This window comes from Coloeus monedula (genome assembly GCF_965178545.1).
Source record: "Coloeus monedula genome assembly, chromosome: 3".
Taxonomy (NCBI): domain Eukaryota; kingdom Metazoa; phylum Chordata; class Aves; order Passeriformes; family Corvidae; genus Coloeus; species Coloeus monedula.
This window is the reverse complement of record NC_138783.1, coordinates 86574892-86596065: the sequence shown is the minus strand read 5'-3', so window position 1 is coordinate 86596065 and position 21174 is coordinate 86574892. Positions and strand designations below refer to the sequence as shown.

Genomic DNA, 21174 nt, shown 5'->3' with positions numbered 1-21174 from the left:
GACATCTCTGAGACCCGCGGATGGGTGATTGCTTCCACCTAACCCCTGTCATGTCTCCCTGTCACCCTCCATGCACACTTCTTTCTTTTTTTCTTTTTCTTTCTTTCTTTTTTCTTTTTTTTTCTTCCTTCCTTCCTTTCTTCTTTCTCCTTCCTTGCTTTCTTCCTTCTCCTTCCTTCCTTCCTTCCTTCCTTCCTTCCTTCCTTCCTTCCTTCCTTCCTTCCTTCCTTCCTTCCTTCCTTCCTTCCTTCCTTCCTTCCTTCCTTCCTTCCATTTTTCTTTCGCTTTGCCTCTTTTACTATTAAATAAAATATATCAATTTTTTGGCACCAATATCTAACCTCATTTGGTTTTAATCACATTTTTGGGTACATTTTGAACCTTCCATTCAAAATGTACCCAAAAAGTTCTTTCTGTTTCATACACAGAGACTTAATTTTCTTTGCTCTTCTGGGTTTAAACCGGATCGTAACACTTGTGCACACCATTAACCTTTCCACACTTTCTTTTGTTCTTTTTTTCCTAGGATGTGTAAATTCTGAGACTATTAACCAGAACACTTTCTATTAAAGTTTCAATTTTCTTCTAACTGTTAGGGGCTGATACCAACATTGTTTTGTGTTACACAGGCATATGTATCTCCACGGACAATCCACACCTCAGCAGCTCTTCACCACTACTGTGAATAGCCAGTTTGCAAAAAGGGTTGAAGGGCAAAGCAACCACAGGAATGGCAACAAGAAAGAGAGGATAAAGGTCAGGTGGAAGGTGGTTTAAGTGACAGAACCTGAGCTAAAGAATTCAGAATGCTAGTTAAAGATAGCACCTTCACTTTCTTCTTACACTTTGTTACCCCCACTTGCTGGCACTGGTCCCATCACTTTTAAAAGAAACTCGAGCTGAACAGATGGCCAAGAATGACAAAGACAGTAAAAACAGAAAAGGTCTTCAGATAAAGTAAAAACAATTAGTACATGACAACATCAATTTGCAGAGAATAAAAACACATGGACAAGAATAAGCAGCAGGAAACAGCCAGGCTTGACAAAACAAAAATAATTAGAGAAAAAGCAGAAGAGCCTCAACTCCCCCATGATGTGATTACTCTAATTAGAGAATGAGAGTAATATAAACAATAAAGCTAATTAGGGCATAAAGGAATCTTGAAGGCTGAAATCTCTAGAAAGAAAAGTTGCAAAAACATTATTTAAAAAATAGAGATGGATTATAAAAATTAAATTCATCATTGAATAGAGAGCCTAGTGCAAGACCCCCCATGCCCCTCATACTTCTGCAGAGATGCTATAGATGCAATTTGACCATCCACTTAATCCAAAGATAACAGATCATCTGCAACCAAAACCTAGGAAGGCCCAAAGACCCCCTGCTGATAGAGGAAGAAGTCTTCAGTGCTCAAAAACCATCTTAGTATCACTCCTGGTACTCCTAAACCCTGCAAGTAGCTGGTAATTGGGACACTGTCTAAATAGGAAACAAATCAAAATGTGACACATTTCAAAACCAAAGCTCACACTTTGAATGTTTCTTCCTGATCAAATAGCTAGAAACTTCCATTATATCCACACGCTAGAATGGAGTGCAATCCACCTCTACTGAGCAGATCAGCAACATTACCAAGACGCTGATCACCAGGTCAGCTCATCAACCCATTGTGGATAGGCCTCTTTGCAGGATGAGAGGACCACTGGATTTACACTGTGTGCAGGCAAGGATCTGGTAAGCTGGACACCACTTGTGTTCACAGTTCTTTTCTCATGGTCCAGACCCAAAAATCATTAGCATTTTTTACATCAAATATGAGAATCATAGAATAGTTTGAGTTGGTCAAACTGGCCCTCTGGAGAGGTACAGCGAGAGCAGGAGATGAAAGGAAGAGATGTGGGAGACTCCAGTTGCTCCCACTGATGGGCTGATGACTCCTCAGACATTAGTCAGAGTTGGTGGCTGAAGAGGCCTGCGGTTTTTACCTACAGCACACCGCTGCTTCCCATTACCTGCAGCTGATACTTTCCTGCCATCGAGCGCTAGACCTGCACTCTGACCACATTTTCAGGCATTTCCTAACTGTGTTTATACCTGCAATTTTAAACAAAAGGAAAAGGAAGACTGTGGTGGGCACTGATGTTCAGCCATAAGCAACATTCGAATCCCAAATGCACTACAGCAAAGGACACCAAAAGAAATAAACATCCTACAAGAGCCTGAGAAAGCAAATGACCATATTCATCCTAGTTAGGCTGCAAACACTTAAAATAATCACTAGGTCTGACTGGAACCTATTATTTAGCCTTGTATTGAAAAGATTTATCATGCTGCACAATGCATTGTGTTCAATCCTTATAATAAAAAAGATTCATTTTAAATATCAGCTAATATAATGCTTCATCTCCCATATGTTATGTCATGCACAGAACTATCAGTTGGGGAGCTATTTCTATGAAAAGAGAAAGCAGTAATTCTCACTTCCATGGGAAAGATTTGGTCAGAATTGAAGAAGAGGTGAATATGGAAGCATATATATTATGCAAGAACATCAGCAGTTTTGACAATAACTTATTAAAAAATTCACTATATAAAAAATTAAAATCAGGGGGGAAAAAGAGTTAGCATGCTTTCCTGAATTAGTAATCTAATTCTAAACTAGTAACTAAAAATATTATAAGCATGAGGTTGCCTCAAACAAAAGCTCAAGAATACTACTGAGCCAAGAGTTTTAAGAAATACAACAACTTAAGCAAAATTTCCTGGAAGAGAAGAAGTCCAGAGTAAAAATATGAGAGATCATTAATCATGCAGGGGACTAGTCACAACAGCGTGAATTTAATTTATCATTTCTACATTCTTTTAGAATAAAACCTTATTTCAGAAGCTTCATCTTCCCTGAAAACATTTATACAAATCATATGTACTGAACTAATTACTCTTATCATAGCTGTAAACAAGCAAAATGCAGAAATAAATGGAAAAACAGGGGTTAAAAAAAAATAAAGAAAAAACTACAAAGAAAGAAAGCCCCAGACCAGCTTTTGACTGCACTTAAAATACTTTCTTCCACCAGATCTGGTATTTGTGAGTTTCTGATAAAGTCCACTTTTTGAGGAACAGTTACGTGGCAGAAACTGTGCTGACCAACATCATAGCATTCAACTCTTAAACCTTTACTGTGCACTAAGCAGCTGTATGCATACAGCTGACAACTTTATGGTGTACATGTGCCCACACAGAAACACAACCCTCCGTGATGACTTCTCCTCAGCAGTAGCACATCGTGGGGAAATTGCTATGACTACCCATCACAAATGAACTATGGCCAGCTAATACACTCAGAGTCAAGGAAAGAATCCAGAGCTCACATCTCTAAACAGGTTCCAGATGTTTCCTGATGACTGCTTTATGTAGCTTCACCAAATCAGCAAATAACCTCCAGGCCCTTTAAACCCATGCACCATTAAGATGTCAGAAAAAATTAGCAGTGAAAGCATTAAATACAGACTCATTTTCTACTTGACTTTTTAAGTTTTCTATTAGACAGGACTGTACAGGATCCTGCAAAAGGATCCCCAGAGAGGGATCCTGAAGGGCTGGCACTACCTGATACCTGTGAGAGGTACAGCCAGCTGGCCGGTCTCATGTTGAAAGACATTGAGGTGCTGGAGTGTGTCCAAAGAGTAAATAGGGTGGTGAAGGGCCTGGAGCACAAGTCTTATGAAGAGCAGCTGAGAGAACTGGAGTTGTTTAGTCTGGAGGAAAGGAGGCTCGGGAAGACTTTATCTCTCCCTGCCTGAAGGGAGGTTGTAATGAGGTGGGTGTTGGTGTCTTCTCCCAGGAAACAAGTGACAGGACATGATGGAATGGCCTCAAGTAGTTTCAGGAACAGTTCAGATTGGCTATTTGGAAATATTTTTTTCACAGAAAGGGTTGTCAAGCATTGGAACAGACTGCTCAGGGAAGTGTTAAGTTACCACCAGGTAAGTCAGACATTTAAAAGATGGGTAGATGTGGCACTTAGGGCCAGGGTTTAGTGGTGTTCTTGGCAGGGCTGTGGAAACAGTTGGACTTGATAATCTTAAAGGTCTTTTCCACCCTAAATTATTCTATTATTCCAAATTGAGAAACATATGCCATGCCAAGACCCCAGGCAATTAAGGAACATGCTTAAGAAATGTGTAGAGAAATGCGTGCTGAGCTTATTCTAGATGGAAATGGTTCCTTATACAGGGCACGCACAGTGCGTTTGCTTCATTCACTTCTGCTGGATTTGGAAAGTGAACATGTTCTGCAAGAGCAATTTTAGGTTCAACAAATAGCCTGGAAAATAGAGTGCTGCCTGTGATTCCTGTTTTAAAATCAAATCGGGCTTTGTAGGGTTACTGTACTTCTCTGAAAAAAAAAAAAATCAGGTATCTCCACAGTTTGGTCATTTGTCTACCTTAAAACTCTTTGCCTGACTCTGTCAGGGAAGCTCTCCATCAAGAAGACATAGAGGTATAGTTAACAGACCACGAGCTCACTGCAGTGGGTGAAGATAAAAGAAAGGACTTAACCCTTAAGCTGCCATGAAGCATTTCTGACTCTACCTCAGAGGAACTGTTCTCCACACATTTTCTGCTCCCATGTCAGGGCATCATGAGGTCCATCTACCCAGTGGGAGGGGAGTCAGAAGCAGGGAGTGGCTGTGGGTCTGGCAGGGCCATGATCTTCCCAACCAGGGCCTGTTCCACAGCACCCAACAAGGGAGCGGGTACAGGATGGGGATGGGGACACAAGTCAACCCTGATTTCATGATCATCCACTAGGACCACAGTGATATGGCAGGTCCAAAAAACCTACCATTTGAAGGAGTGAGAAGTTGCACTGAAAAGAGTATCTGCTGTTTCCTCCTCTAATTTTTCTGCTTCAGCAAAGAAAATTGGAAAGCTACAGGAGACCACATGGAAAACTGCAGACAGTCTGAAGGAGAAAATAAATTTCAGGAGCAGATGCTGTTAAAAGAATTTAGCTGTTAGCAGCTGCCAGAAAGCTGCAAATTTGAAAAAGGTATCAGGAGCCAGTATGGGTAGTGGTCCAAATTCCAAACCCCCAGTATCTCTATGGATTACACTGATAACCTGTTAAGAGCTATTATCTGCAAATGCTGCAGGGTATACTGAAAAATGAGTCTGCATTAGGGAGGAAATTTATCAGGAACACTTAAAGCATGACTGCACTTGTGACACTTTAGTATATTCTGCAGGCTTGGCTTTTAAATGCTAGCATTTTTCCTTGACATTCACAATGGGCTTTTACCTTAACTAGCTCTGCTGCTAACTGAACTTATGATAAATAAAGGGGGATCACACCTTTTTTCTAGTCCATAAGGGAATTCGAAAAATCTCAAACATTGAGAAAGTGGTCACAACTTAATGCTTTAACTTTATATCTGACCAGACTCTCTTAAAGATGCAGTATGGGGTGCTTAGATGATGGAAATATGAACAGAAGAGTAGGTCTGAGATACAACTAAATGATGTAACCACTTCTAGAGAAGGTTGCTATTCGTCAAGCATTGAAGCGATAGAATGTTGTAGTCTCAAAGGTTTGGGGGAACATATGTTGCAGCAGGAAGATTTACTTACAGACCAGCTGAATTCAAGAATTATGCAAGAAAAGGATGCACTATTAAAACAAGATTACTGGCCACTTCCCAGAAGAAGGAACATCTTCATACACAACAGTGAGGCAGGATTATTTGGATAAAATTTTCCTTAATCCAAGCAATGTACTGACAAGCTGAGACATGCATTGATTCTTCTGGCCTTGTATAGTCTTAAGATGTATTCTTATGCCACTCACCCCAGTTTTGGAGGCTGAAAAGAGTAATTAGTTAGCTATGCTTAGAGATCACGTAAGGAAGAATCTATTTTTTCCTTTTTTAAGCATTTCTTTGCAAATTGTAGTTCCATATGTTTCATTCCAAGAATTTGGATAGAAGATTATTCAAACTGTAACTTTTGGATAAAAAAAGACTTTGTCACTAAAAAAAAAAGGTGTCTCCATTCCTTAGAGTTAAAAAAAAAAAAAGCCAGACATCTACCAAAAAAAAAGCTCATTAACAACATGAAAAAATGTGGCTGATCTCTGTGCCTGGAGAGGTGTTACAGAGGCAGGCCACCACACAGCTTAAAAAAACTCAAGTTGTCATCAAATTAAGTTTTGTTTAAAAAAACCCACGTGATGGATCCAAACTATTGTAAGCTTGCTGGGATTAGTATTTTTTCCTTTGGTCACAATAAAATGAAATAAGGTAAGTTCAAGCATACTCATATCTGTTAAATAGTCAGGTATTACAATATAACTAGGACATTTTATGTGGCCTTTATGTAGATTCTGATCTAAGTGGACTGGACCCAGAAAAAACACTGAAACTTGCTTCAAAGCTGGAGCCTGAGACCAAGTAGACAAAGAAGAAATAGCAGTAAAATTTGCAGATAAATACTTTCTAGTGGGAGATATAGCTGTCATGTTTTGAAATAACAATATTAAGTTGATAAAATAATAGATGTTTTTTCACTTGGAAGTCCTTCCATTATATTTACTTTTTTTAATTATTTTAATTACAATGGAGGTACTAAGAATTCCTTTTCAGGTTCTGGCTGAGCATCAGGCACTGAGGTTTTTCGTATAAGCTTTGCCATCTGAAAGTCTGCTTTAGGATAGTTACAGTCACTGGCAAGAGAGTGATCTCTTCAAATCATTTTCATCTTCCACATCTCCCATGTTGTCTATACAAGGAACCTCTGCAGCAACAGAAAGACTTTTTCACTGAATAATATATAAGCCTTACACAAATAATCTCTATATTACAGTGTAATAAAAAGTACTTTTTTCATGTACATTTTATTTGCACTTAGATCAAATCTCTTTTTTCGTACAGAAGAGTTTTCAAAAAAGTTACTCAGTTTTGCTTAAGCATACAAAAAAATCTATTAACAAGTCCTTCCAAACATGACTTCCTTATAACTTCCTAATAAGTAACTTCCAAAACAGAGTAATTCCACATAACTGGTCATTTGCATTCCACTTTGAGTTATATCAGAGACAAAAAATTTTAAAGTATTGAAAATCCCAGAGGAACAAATTAAAGAAACCAAACAAAATAAAAAGTCAAATCATAACAATAAAATATTTTCTCTTATATTTGGATGATGTTCAGTGAAATCATTCAAGAATAAATGCAGTTTTATCTCACAAAGATGCTGCTCTTCCGCACAATAGCCTTCACTAAGATTGCTGTTACGAATTAACATATGCAGTTTATGAGTCTCAGGAACTTCATGCCATAGCCTTAGGTTCTGGTTTGCTACCAGACATCTTTTTCTGCCTTAAAAGGCCTTATATATTTAGACCCTCAAGTCTACAATGTCAGAGAAGGAGCTTCTAATCTGTATTAACAAGCAGTTTTGAAACACAGATTTTTGATTCTTTGCTGACCAAGGGGAGACTAATTTAAAACACAAGATCAGAGTCCATAAACACATTCAACTGAAATTCTCAAAGTAAAAAGGAGGGGAAGAAAAACAACCACCAAACAAATCAACCCAAACACTGAGGATTATAAGTAACACATTCCGTACTCTTTCAGGGTAGCATGCAAATCATACTCAGCAAGTCCCCCCAAAAGTGGGGAAATTGACGACAAAAACAAAGAATAATAATGCCATTTCAGCTTCCCTTCCTCCTGATATAAACTCTAAACCTTCTCCAGGTAAGAACATGCTGCTGTGCACTGAAAAGCCAAAAACCAAAATCATGCCTCTCAGGGCTCATAAGGAAATGCCTCTTCCTACATGGCAGATGGCTTTGTTCCTGAAATATAGCTTAACTTGACATCATATTTCTTCATACACTTCTTCCCTCCCTGTCACTCAGATGCCAGACTCTTTCCTCTCATACACCACATTTACTTCGACCCTATACAGAATGGAATAAGTTTGGTTACTCCATAGTCTCACAGAGGTGACTTCCTTCCATATTGTTCCTGAAATAGCATATTCCTCATGAGATATGTGATAATATTTGTTATGTATGTTTTTAAAATTAGCACCATCCCAAAGCTAAATAAATCCTGGATACTGATCATCAGAAAAATAGATAGGACAATAATTCTTCACATACACATGAAAATCTCTGGCCACCCAGAAATTAGGCTACATAAATAAAACTTCATTCTGTGCTCCCAAAGAAAAAGAAAATACAAAAGGGAAAGTGTCAGTGCCCCTGACTTAAAAAGAAAATTCTTCATCAAGAGATTATCTGCAGAAAAGGGGAAAGCCCATGCTTACATGGCTGCTCTATGTCAGCAGCTTCTGTACCGCAGAGATGCAGTGGAGCACAGCTAATATAGACAGTTAAAGACAGAAGAAATTTTACAAGTGTTTTGATTCCTCAAGCAGATACAGTGCCTGAGTAATCTATTAATTTTTCAATCAAAAACACTCATTAGCATTCTTAAAAGGATGAACTAAAACCACTATTTAAATGTTTAAAAAGCAGTTCTTGTCATTTTACCATGTGTTGAACCAGACAGTTATGCAGCTATTTGATTATCTACTCAAATGGATCAAACAGGGTTAGTGTTCTTGAACCAACAGCACCTCCAAATAAGAAAAGCTTGAAATGTAAGAAAAAGTGCAAACAAAACAGTTCTTGCATATATTTTTTCAATAAAACAACTCCAGAAATCATTGACAACAGTTACTGCATCAACAACTCTCTTTTTAATACCATCTGCACAGGCACTTTGCAAAAAGAAATTATCCATAGACTGTGACATAGCAGGAAAACTGAAGGATATTCTGACAAAAATGGAAATGCAAAGGAGCCAAGTAAGTGGATACTCTTGGCAGCAGGGCAATAAATAAAATAAAAAAACAAAACAAACAGCAAACAAAGAAACAAAATAAGACACTAAAGTGCCCATAATCAGACATCGTTATTAAAAGTATTGTGGAAGTAGCCCTTCTGCACCTCAAGAAACAACATAAAATAATAGTTGTTCCTCTACACAAAAATAACAGTTAAGGGCACAAATAATTCAATCTCATTTGAGTCGTGGCATCTAGAAGTAGGCTACAATTGAAAAGAAATGTTTTAAAAACAAACAAACAAAAAACATTTATGAGAAGTAGAGATCCATAGCAGGTTGTCACAGAGAAAAAAATCATTTTGTACTATTTTTAGGCTATGGAATATGAAAGTTAATTAGAATAGTGGAAGAATTGAAGCTACAGGAATTATTTCCTCCAGTAGCATTAGGAAAAAGCGTGGGCTGAAGAGAAAAGATAACATGACACATGGCAGAGCTAAAAGCAGATTTTAACTTAAACAAACTTAAGACAAAATCACATAGACAAATTTTAAAAAGGTCATTGATTAGAAAGGATGGACTCCATCAACATTTTTTATTCATCGCAAAAGATATGGCTGCAGTCTCAGCTCTGAAGTATTATTCCAGTTAATATATTAATTTATTTTGGTCAATAACTGTGGAAACCAACAAGCTGCCGTGAAAGTTTCACAGAGCTCAGCTTGGACACAACCACTTTGTACCCTTGAGAATTTGGTTTGTACCCGTGAGAAGTTTTAACATCAACAGAAGCAAGAACCCAAAACAACAGATGAAGAATGCAGAGCTGCACTGGGGAGGCTGTTACTCACTTTAGATTTGTTTTAGGTGGGTGTTAATTGCAAATAACCAGTAGTTTTGTGGGGTGTTAACATAGAAGCCAATGGGGACACAGCACGAGTTCCAAGAAACTGCATACAAGAGGCTTTGTAGAATAAAAGATGCTTTTTGCCACTGCCTGGAGGTGTCAGTGTATATATGTGTTGTGACCCGCCTCGACAGCGACAAATAACCTAATGCTGTAACCACAATAAGACAAAGTGTGCTCCTACCTGCAACTTTATTGTTAATGAAGGCTAAATGTGGTACAGACCATGACACCCTGAAGATCTCATTCCTGAAGAGATACAGATGCAGCACAGGTGGGATCCAGCTGATTAATTTTGCATCCAAATAAATAAATTCCATTACATATAAGGAAGCCAGTGTCAAGACTTAATTTAGATTACCTCAATGTATTATACGTATGACCTAAATCTTTTCAGGTTCATATAGAGTTTAGGAAGTATGAAGAGCCAGAATTGTCTGTTCTCCAACCTATCTGCTTGAGCCTAAAACATTTTTGGACTGGCATATCAAGAAAATTAAATGATCAGTCCTACTCCAAATTGTAAATAGATTGGTACATTTGTTAACTGCTTTTGATGTAGAGTTCTTGTGTGTTCTGCCTCACAACATCAGATTTCCAGCTGAAAGAAAGCATGACAGGTGTAACAACATCAGTATAGCTCTATCAACTTTTGTTGACAGAAAAATAGATTCAAAACTGTGATTAGTACCATGTCCAATGCATACAAATCCATATGACAAATTCACTTCTATCAAGGACAGTCTGTCTTCTGTCAAAACAGGCAAGTCAGAATATTTCTGGCTCTGTAATCTTCTTCAATACTTCCATTCAACTAGGAACAGGTTTGTAAGGAGTGCTCATTGCCATTTTACTTATGGTTAAAAACAATGGTTTTCCAAACACTGATGTCCAACGTTTTTACTCTGAAATATCACTACTTCCTACCGTTCTGGTTTGGCCTATTTTTGGGCACATACTACAATATGCCAAGTAGATATGACTCAAAAATAATGTCTAAAATGCATTAATTCCATTGCACCACTTTGTAGAGCATTTGTTTTCATTGGCCTGCACTGGAAACCACTAGGAGGCCCAATGTACAGCAAACAGTGTAGCTTGGCAAAGAAAATATATGCTGCCAATGGTTGCAACAAAAAAACAGGCGTTCATATAATATTACAGCATAGCCCTTTTATCTTACACAATTAAAGACACATCAGAGAAAACAGAAGGGTATTCCTTGTTACCCTCGTTCTGGGTTTATTCTTCCTTTTAGCAGACAGAATCACTAAATTCAGGTTCATCCTTTTCAATGTAAGAGGTTTATATGCTGAACCAGCTGTCAATAGACTTCTAAAGAGGATTGCAGGTCCCATGTCATTAACATGACTGAGGAGGTAGAGTTGCTCTTATCAGTTCTAGGAAGATTAGAAACAAAGAGTATTTGAAAGTGCTTTTACTTTTTTGTTTTCTTGGCAGCAGAGAAAAATAAATTGTATAAGACCACAAGAGTGGGAGGAAAAGTCACTGCAAAATATTTACTTACCCTACTCAGGATTAGACTTTTTACAGTAAATTGCTCAAAAGCATAGTGTTTCCTCCTCAAATACCAAGAGCAAAAAGCCCTGCCAGACATATCAGTTCAATGTGACTGCCAGTGTGGCCATCTGAGTGAGATGCTTTCATACTCCCCCACTGCCAGAGCTCCACTTCAGGCAAGGGAGTCCTTACAGAAACTCTGTTCAAGGGTACCAGGGAACGAATGGCAGATGGACTGTGTTTGCTGTCCTTAGTGACTAGCACAGAAAAGACAGAAAAGCTCTGAAAGTGAGTGAAGCCTTCAGCCTTTCACAGCTGCTTCTGAATGATGCTAATTCACGCAGTACTGACTCAGTAGCTTCTGCTCCACTTTTTAAAACTGGCTGTAAGTGCCAATCTGGTTTGTATTTCACCCTGCCCAAAAGAAATATTATAAAAATAAGCTAAGAAAAAAAATTAAAAAGCAAAAACGAACACAAGTGCATTACTTCTGAACCCATCCAGTTCTGACAGCCCTGACTCCAGCTGATGGTGCTGTCCTTGATGTAGCTCCGACCTGCTGTGGGCAGAGCTCTGCATGGTCTCTGACTGCTGCTGGTCCATTAGCACAATTATTGCAGGTTGCCCCTGCAGCCCCATTAGCCCCTATCAAGCAGAGAATTGCTTGCTTTGTCACTGTCTGTAAGCATTTTGGTGACTCATTTATCAGAATACAGCTTTTGCTGTATTTCAGAGAGTAAATCACTTGAGCTCCTTATGTATAGCAGGTTTTTTAAAAAGCCATATGATTTGCCAGACTACAGACTGTGACCCTTTTTTTTAATTCACTGTCTAATTTCTCCCATCTACATTAATCTGTTTTTCCATCAACTACATTCAATTTAACATGAACTTCAGTTCTTTACTATATGACCACCGCTGTCCGGGAAATTTTTGCTGCAGCTGAGGAAAGATTTCCAGTGCTTTTAACACAAAAGGACAAAACACTCTGATGGTAATTAATTCTAATGAGAGAGAGATTTAAAATTTGGGGCAGACTGAACGATCCCTATCACCAGCAGAACTATGCTCTAAAACATCTGGTTCTAACAGCAAGCTATGAAAGGAAAAAAGGAAGGAAGGAAGGAAGGAAATATTTCTTTCTGTACCCCCTTGTGGGGTGAGATTGTTTTATTTTGTGAGGAATCATAGTCTTCCATGTCTTTATCTTGTTAACATGTCTTGCTTTTGTTTGAAAGACCAAGCTGTAAATAGTTGTTAGTGCAAGATATTCAGGGTAAGCAAGGAATGCTGCTAACTTGGCTGTCTGGCTTCAAGGTTTGGGACTGACAAGTTCATATTCTTGTTAACTGCAGCTTTGGGGGAGTTGAAATTTTTTTTCATATCTGCGGATTGATTGCATTAGAGTCTAGCTTATAACCACAGCGCTAACTTGCTTTTACCTAATTCAATCCATAGCTCAGTCACCCTTCTCACACTCCATATTTCACACTGCATTTCACCTTCACCCTGTGACCCTTTTTAGCTGCATGGAAGAGTTTCCATTCATCTTTCCCACTACTCCTACTGCCTCTGCATTTTACTGGTATGTGTCCATATAAATGCTTCTCCTTCCACTTGTGTCTCAAAGTCCTCTCTCTGCCTCTGGCAGCAGTTCCCCAGCAGTCTGGGCAGAGAATGAGGCAATCTTTTTTGGTCAAATGTTCAGTATGAACTAAGCTAACCAAGCTCTCACCTCATCACCCTGACTATTAGACTAAAGACTGCAAACCCTTCCTCTCCTCTCCCTTAAGACCCTTATATTTTCAACAAAATAATAGTCATTGGAAAGAAGAATCAAGAGTATATAAACAAAATAATGCTGATTATCAGGAAATTTTCTTATAAAATAGAATACCTGAGTTATAGTTGCTGTTCTAATTGATGTTTCATTAAATATTTTTAAAAATACATTAAAAAGAAAAAAAATATTGTCTTGGAGTCTGGCCGATGGACTGTGTCTGGCAGATGTACATGGACCCATACACTTACCAAGAATTGGGAGATGTGTGTTTAATACTACTCAGAGCAAAGCAGAGATTGTATTTCCACTTCCTACTGAAAAATTACATTAAGTGACTCCCACTAGCATTACTTCTTTTTTGATTAGACCGTGAAATCAAGATGCCCTCTCCCTCTATGCCCTCTCCCTCTCAAGATGTCCTCTCCCTCTATGCTCTGCAAAGTTCATGGGCTCCTGCTCTACCTCAGGCTCATTGAGGTCCACACCTTAAATTTCAAAGGACCAAACTTACTGTCAAGCATTAGATTTCTCTCCATCATTCCCTTTCTCAATTGTTTTGGCTTCACTTTCAGGTCTTGTCTTGTTCTACCCTTCAACTGCAGAGCCTGAGCCCATGGAAAAGTTGCCATGTTATCATGCAGACCACTTACCACCCAAGAAAATTGCTGCAGTGGCTGCCTATATGCATGTCCACCTGATGCAGTAATATATGTAACGACCATGGATTTCCAATGCTTTCTTTTCCTTCTTCCTAGTCACTGTCCATGAAAACTCAATTGTTCTTCCTCACATAAAACTTTTGCACATCTATACAGCAGAAAAATTGGGACAAAACTGAAATCTTATTAATAAGTGTAACTTTCCAGCTGCTAATGAAAAGTTATGATTTCTGTAAATCGTTTATTATGTCGGAGCTGCCACCTGCAAACATGCACATCAGCCAGGAGCAAAGCACACAGACCAATTTTTCAATGAAAAAGTTTCATGGTGACATGTTGAGTGTCTGAGTTATTTGCTTCATCATAGACGGCCAGCTACTCCTCATGTCAGCTATTTAAGCCCCAGGCATGCCCTCTTGCTCAACTGTGACTGGCCCTGTGCAACGCATTTCTTTTCTAAGTCTTCAATGTAAAAAAAATCATTGTTGACATTAAAAGCCTTTCCTTATTTAAGCAGAGGTTTGCACAAGGAAAGTGCTGTCCAGTCCAATCTTGTACGTGACCGGCATCTTTCTGCAACTGGCCTAAGAGGTCTCACAAAGACAAACCCCACGTTACCATATTATTAACTATTAGGAAAACAGCAGCTGCTTGCAAAATTCAACAGCTTTGTGGAATGTCACAGGCACTCAAATGAAACATTTGGCTTCTGGAGGTTAGTACACTGCAAATTTTTCACTGAGTGCTAAGCTCAATGTTTAGCCTGACAGTTGGAAAAGTGTGAAGCAGTTAATTAGTACCCCCTAATTCTTTCAACAGAGCACTCAGAAACAAAAATTAATAATGGTGGGTTCTTGTTTACAAAATGTTCTGTCAGAGTAAAAAGCATTTGAGTGGCTACATGGGAGCACTGTGATTTTAGTCTGTCAACGGCAGAACAGAAATTGTAGTATATGACCAATCTGAGATACTGTGAATAATTATAAGAAATTAGACCTGCGATGATGAATAATACAAAGCAACAATGAAATTAAAAAACTTTGAACACAGAGAAACTTATAATGAGTGAGGCCTGTTTCTGTATGTTTCATTAACAGCAGAAACTATGTCACAAAATCAGTCTTTTGCTGAACATGCCTCTTTTACTCAAATGAAGTCAAACTTTCTCCTTAAGTTACATCATACAACTATGTTTCAGTCTTCCTTCTGTTACCACTGCAAGATACCTTTTTCCCAGAAAATGCAGAAGAGCAAATTAGAATGGGGCAGCAGAACCCCACAATAACTTATTTATTTGCCTATTGTGCATAATATGGTCTTTCTGTTATACTTCCTACCATTCAACCTAAAGTTTTGCTAGAGCTGCTTATTGCTTCTTTTGAGTTTTCAGGCTTTGAATGGTATTTTATGATATAGTGGAGGCAAAAGCAGGGAGCTTTAATCTCAGCTGAGAGTCTCAGCAGTTCCATGCCCCTACACAGTTTGCTCATGATAAGCTGTGTTGCAGTCACGTCTCCATGTAAACAGTAAATGTTTGAGAGGGTCTATCTAAAACCAAATGAACCAAATGAAATCAATTAGCAAAGTCAGACTTTAAAACTTCTTCAGTATTATTTGTTTACTGCAGTGTCATAGCATTTAAAATCCTCATGGGGAATCAAACCTCAGAAATATTCACTATGGATAAGAAAGCCAGAAATGCTGTCATTCAGGCAGCAAGCAAGATAACTAGGAGCCACTTGAGAATGATGAAGGTAGTGGTTTGCTGTGAAGTCATCTATCTATCCTGGACTCCTCTCTAATGTTTGTGTGATTGACATAAAAAATCAGAATGGTTGCTACACAAACATGCAATTATGATGTGAAAGTGATGCTTTCTCTGTTTGACTGTTAAACAGAAAATGATCCCATTTTGTTCTAATAGCCAAAGATCAAAATTAGCCTTAGGATGCCCAAAAAAAAAAAAAAAAAAAAAAAAAAAAGGTTTTATTGTCTTCATGGGGTTTTTTTTCCCTTAGTGTTTTCCCCGTCTTTTAAATTAAAGAAGCTTTTAAATTGTAACATAAATTTTACTTATTTAGACAGCAACCATGTCTTCTTGACATCTAATTCTAAATCTCATAAACATTTTTTAAACATAGCAATACATCACCATAATTAAAAATCAAAATTGAGATTTATAATCCCTCATGGCTAAAGACATAACTTCACTCTCATACTGACTTCTCCCTATACAATACCGTCTCCCAGTTTCTCCAGCTAACAGGAAATACAATTGCAATCTTTCTGCTGTTTTGCTACAAACCAAGGATTCAACAGACACTTTTATCACTGACCTTCTCATTGCAAAACAATCTCCCTACTGATCCTGGGGCCAGAGATTCAGGGCAAAGGAAGAGATGGATTTGGTTGATTGTTTTTACTTTATATTATGTAAGTGAAACTGAGGGAGAAATGCTGAAAGAAAGAGTTTTGCTTGCTGAAATACATTTTCAAGCAGACTAAAAAAAATATTGAGATTATTTTTGTTATCCTGTCGATGGATCTTCTTAATGATGCACAAAGAATAAAGTCTTCTAAGGACTATCCTATTAAATAACCATAAAATTCCAGGGCCAAGTTCATCCAAATATAACTTCAGTGGAGTAATGCAAAGTAGTTGCTTACATGGAATTAAGAATTACTGTTCACCTCATTTCTATAGATGCCTTTGATGATCACACGAACAAAACCTGCTTCCTGTGGATCACAGAGGAGGATTTCAGATTTGGTTCATATAAAACCATGCTGTTAAGGTCTTCCCATGCAAATAGCACTGATAATGATGAGACCAAAGGGCCTTTTTGGGGGCCACATTCTGTACGTACAGAGACATGATGGAAAGGAGTAGCCTGTGTCTTTGGAGATGACAGTGCTGACATGAAGAGCATTGCCCATGCTGCCACAAGCAGTGTGGAATCTTCCTGCACGGTAAGAAGCTCATGAAGGTGGCTTGGACCAAGGTCCATTGACTGTGAAAGCCACTTTCATGTAACTGTAATGAAAAGGACCCCAGTCAAGCCATTGTTTAAAAGGCTGAGGAATTTGAGACAAATGAAAAATCAAAATGCAGACTTCATTGCCATTTTTCAGTACTTTAAAAGCTGCATTTCTGATAGACCAAAGTACACCACAGGTCAGTGTAAACATACACCTAGGCCAGGTGCATTCCAACTGAACAAGATGTCACTGGAACTCATTCATGGTCCACTTCAGAGAGTCATGCCTACAGTGCCCACAGCAAGTAGGACAGAAGGAACTATGTTGTTCACAAGAAGGCAGACAGGCTTATTTCTAGGGGAAGGATGCTCTGGAAATACAGGATCATTAGAGTGACCATGGTGGATGGTTCAGACCTCCTCACACCGAGCCAAGAGAGCCAAAGGCAATGCAGTAAAACCTGGAGTCAGAAGGTATCACTCTTCAACACGGAAAGTAAATGAGAAGGCATTCTGACAGGCAGGCAGCCCAATAGGTACACTGACCACAAAATACCTGCAGGACTGTGCTACAATCAAAAGGAAATGCTCAGTCCAAAACAGGGTGGACATCTCTGTCCCAGGGTAAATGGCCCTGCTTAACTCAAGAACACTTTCTTAAAGGTAATTTTAGAGACCAAGATAAATCCCCTGTTCCATTAAATAGATTCTTTGGAAAGTCTTGTCTCAGTGTACAATTGAAAAATTTAGAGAACCTGGGAATCTTATCCTGAAAGATAATTCAGCAATTTAATTTAAGTAGATGCATTAAAGCAAACCATACAGATGTGCCAATTTAGTGAACCATTTTATGGGAGGAAAAAAAAAAGATTTGGTCTCCTCGTTTTTTAATCATTAGTGAGTTTTCTTTGCAAGAAAAAGAACAATTTACATTAAAAGCTAATTCTTATTCTAATGAAACTAATCAAACAACTTGTGACTCTCCAGAGGTTTATCCGTGCTTTTATCTGCATTCTGTTGGGTATGATTTAAGGGTAATTGCTCATATAGAGTGGTCATACAGGTCACATCAGTATTTTTACTGCACCTGATGTATATTGGTTAAAACACATGCTAAGGAGAGACTGATAAATTTAATCTCCATGCCCAAAACCAAAACCAAATCAATCCTGGAAGAGCAAGAGGCAGAGAGAACAAGAAGAAATTTTGAGAGATCCTTTCCTGAACTCTAATATATTGCTATAGAAGATTAGATATACATTTGTCTGAAAGGAAGCATGGGTATGGGTATGGGTATGGCTATTCAATCGTACATGTATTCCTAAATCACCCACAGTGACTCCACTTTACTCAACACCAACAGTGTCAGCAAAAGACTTGGAGTTACTCCCTGCGCTTACAGGAAGGTAGGCCCCCCCATGATCTAGTATTTTTCATCTCTGGCACTTCAGAGGTTCACAGAAGTTGCATATCACTGCTACATAAATTCATATCATTCACTGAAAAATAATAGGAAGAAGTTTAGCCAGAATGGTGAAAGCTGGTCCATAAGAATACAATTGTGGATTTTGCTCACATGCCAGGATGGTAAATAGGTGAGTAAATAGAACTGGCAAACACAGCTGTAGCAGAACAGAGGTGTCAATTCACAAAAGAAAAACCTTGTCTTCAGATGCACTCGGTACTTCCTTTCTCTTCCCTTGCCTTCCCCCCATCCTCACATATATGTTGTACTTACCATGCTCTTTCAAAATAAGACATTAACTCATCCCTTCACATACTGAACTGAAGAACTTTTACAAGATTTGATTCTGTCCATAAAATTTTAGTCAGCACAAAAGAATCCTCGAATACTCAAAAAAAAAATTCTAAAGGATTTATAGGGCTTTTTTGATCAAGATGATAATTTGATAACTTTTTTAATATTTGGAAAGCACAGCTATAATGATTTCCAGTTCTCACTCTGACAGAAACACTTTCAGATGCACATTAAAACGTTGACTGGGTTTGCTGTAGATTTCTATGCCATACTTACATTGTGTGTAAGTAAGTGGAACAGCAAAACTCATCCATCTAGCCAGGCTGTCCTTTGCTCAGGTCAGGGAAATGCCTCAAAATGCCCCAAACTTCCTTTCTTCCCAAAACAAGCACATTTCTTTCCAGCTGAAATGGAGGGGCATGGGACAGATCTCAGCCCTGCTCACCAAACCAGAGATGTGACCAACACAGACAGAACTGTGGGGAGCCCCCAGGATGGCATCTCCCACATGACATGATTTTCCTGATTTGTAGCCACACAACAAAGGTCTCCAGCAGCCGGGTTCCAGATATAGTGCTGACACTCTACTTCACAACTGCAGTGTAAGCCTTGCTCAATGCAGACACTGCCAGGCAGCACTTCAAGGCCTGTGCTCTACAAGGGTTTGGATTAGGTACAGCACTTCTCTCTCACTTTGGGTTCTGTCAAGTCACCTCTAAAGATTCCCAAAACTACCCAAAAAAGTTGACAGTCCACCCTGACTGCCTTCCACTCACTGTGGTTGCTGCTGGTTCAAAGCTTTCAAAATCCACCTGAAATATTTTGGGGTCTATAAATTATTTGTAAGTTCTTAGAAATAGAATTGCTGATGTTGTATCTGTCACAACAGGAAAGATTAACACCCCTGCCCAGCAACCTGCACCTTTCCTGATGTGGGAGAGGATGCACGAGGAGCACACGCTCCTTGTCCACTTGATGCGTGGTGTGTCAGACGTCAGAGTTGTGCTATATTGTGCCATTTTAGGGTTAGCAGCCTTAGCTGTACTGACGTATTTATGATGCATTTTTCTGAAAGAGGTATAGGGTGGGATGTGAAAACTGCTTTATCTCTGTGTGTTTTCTGACACCAAGTAGAGAAGAAAAGCCAATTGTCTGATCTTGAAAACACAGCAAAATTGGCCCGTGGCGGCTATTAACACTGAGATTAGTTTAGAAATCTGGTGATCCATGACCCCTCCATGGCAATTACAACTGCTCAGATGTTCCATTAAGGTTTTGTTTCTTTGTGTGAGTTGGAGAAATATTCACTTAATGAACATACATATCTGTCCTGCAAGGAAACCAAAAATTAATTTTGATTTGGAGAAAAAAGATTCTGTTTGTTCTTATTCTTACCTTCCCTGCATGGGCACAGGAGTGAAATCCTTCCCCAGGGCAATGCAGCTATCCTCCCCTATTGCTGATTTTTCATACAGGGTCTGTGGCTCTCCAAGACTCGCTACCATGACAGGATACTCTTTTAATAACTGCAGCTCATTGCAGTTTCTGGTCACTGGTTTGGCTGCCACCTTTGCAGATAAACTGGTTGGATGTGAAGATGTCTGATTCAGCTCCATCTCTTGTTGAATAGAAACTGTATTGTAATCTTTGTTATCCAAGTACATCTGTCCTTGGGGGGCGTTCTCCTAAAGAAAGTGAAAACAAATATACTAGGATTAAACTGAACTGACTCAAAGTTTACTGCAGTACAAGTATTTTTAAAATGCCAATCAAATTTTTTTGAATGCATTTTTAGGTATTTCCCTTGTTCATTTATTTATGTCAGTAACAATTACAATGTTTTAAACATCTTTGAAACGTCAAAATTAGCCACTATAAGCACTTAAATAGATAAATAGATGGGTCTTCTACTTTTTCCATGTCTACCATGATTTTCTCCCACAAATCTCCCAGTGACTTGCACTGACTTATCCCATAAAATAAGCCAAAATCATCTCTGCATCAGTGGCACAAGAATCGCAGCTGCAGAACATCTTCTCAGTTTACAAGAGCACTGCTTCAGCACCACCACACAGCTTTTCTCCAGTAGCTGTGGTGGCAGCAGCCTCATAGAAGCCATCGCTCTCCACCAGCCCTTGTGCTCCCTCAGACAGCCCTGTCCTGCTGCAGATCTGCTGTTGATGATGGATCCTCATTAAGCAGAGCAGGTACTTGAGTTTTATAAAGACAGTGTGCCATTCCAGCGGTTGCCAGAGGCATTTATGAAATGTGAATCAAACATTGATGAAAATGAGGTTTTATGATAAGATTATTAATGGTGATTATAACAAAAAAAAATAGTGCATAACAGTCAAAAAGCTTTTATGTTCTCATCATTAAAATTCAGCGTGAAAAGTAATAAAAACCACTTCAGAATCCCACAAAGTGCACAACTCAAACATGACGACGAAATTAAAGATCAGCCTGTCTTAAACACATGCTGTGGAGTTTAATCATGGGAATATTTCAGCATAAAGTGCCAAAGCCACTGCAGAGGACAGCAAGAACTCAGGAAACAGGCCTGTCAGCCTCCAACATCCTTCTGGTGGGGGAGCACAGCCTTGTCAGAGCACATACCTGCTCCTCCCTGCAGAGATCTCAGCACAGGACACTTAGGTACTCCTGCAGAGCTGTGGGGCAAAAATAGCAAAATAATAGGCTC

General features: G+C 38.8%; 1 protein-coding gene across 1 annotated transcript in view; it reads right to left on the bottom strand.

Annotated features, from left to right (window-relative positions):
- OCA2 (OCA2 melanosomal transmembrane protein) overlaps positions 1–20137 on the bottom strand; it is a gene marked incomplete at both ends in the record, with an annotated part of 166150 nt that extends 146013 nt beyond the window's left edge. Inside the window, one exon of the mRNA XM_082277630.1 lies at positions 19869–20137. Coding sequence (XP_082133756.1) covers positions 19869–20137 — 269 coding nt within the window. The remainder of the gene's footprint in view (positions 1–19868) is intronic.
- Between the last annotated feature and the right edge of the window lie 1037 nt (positions 20138–21174).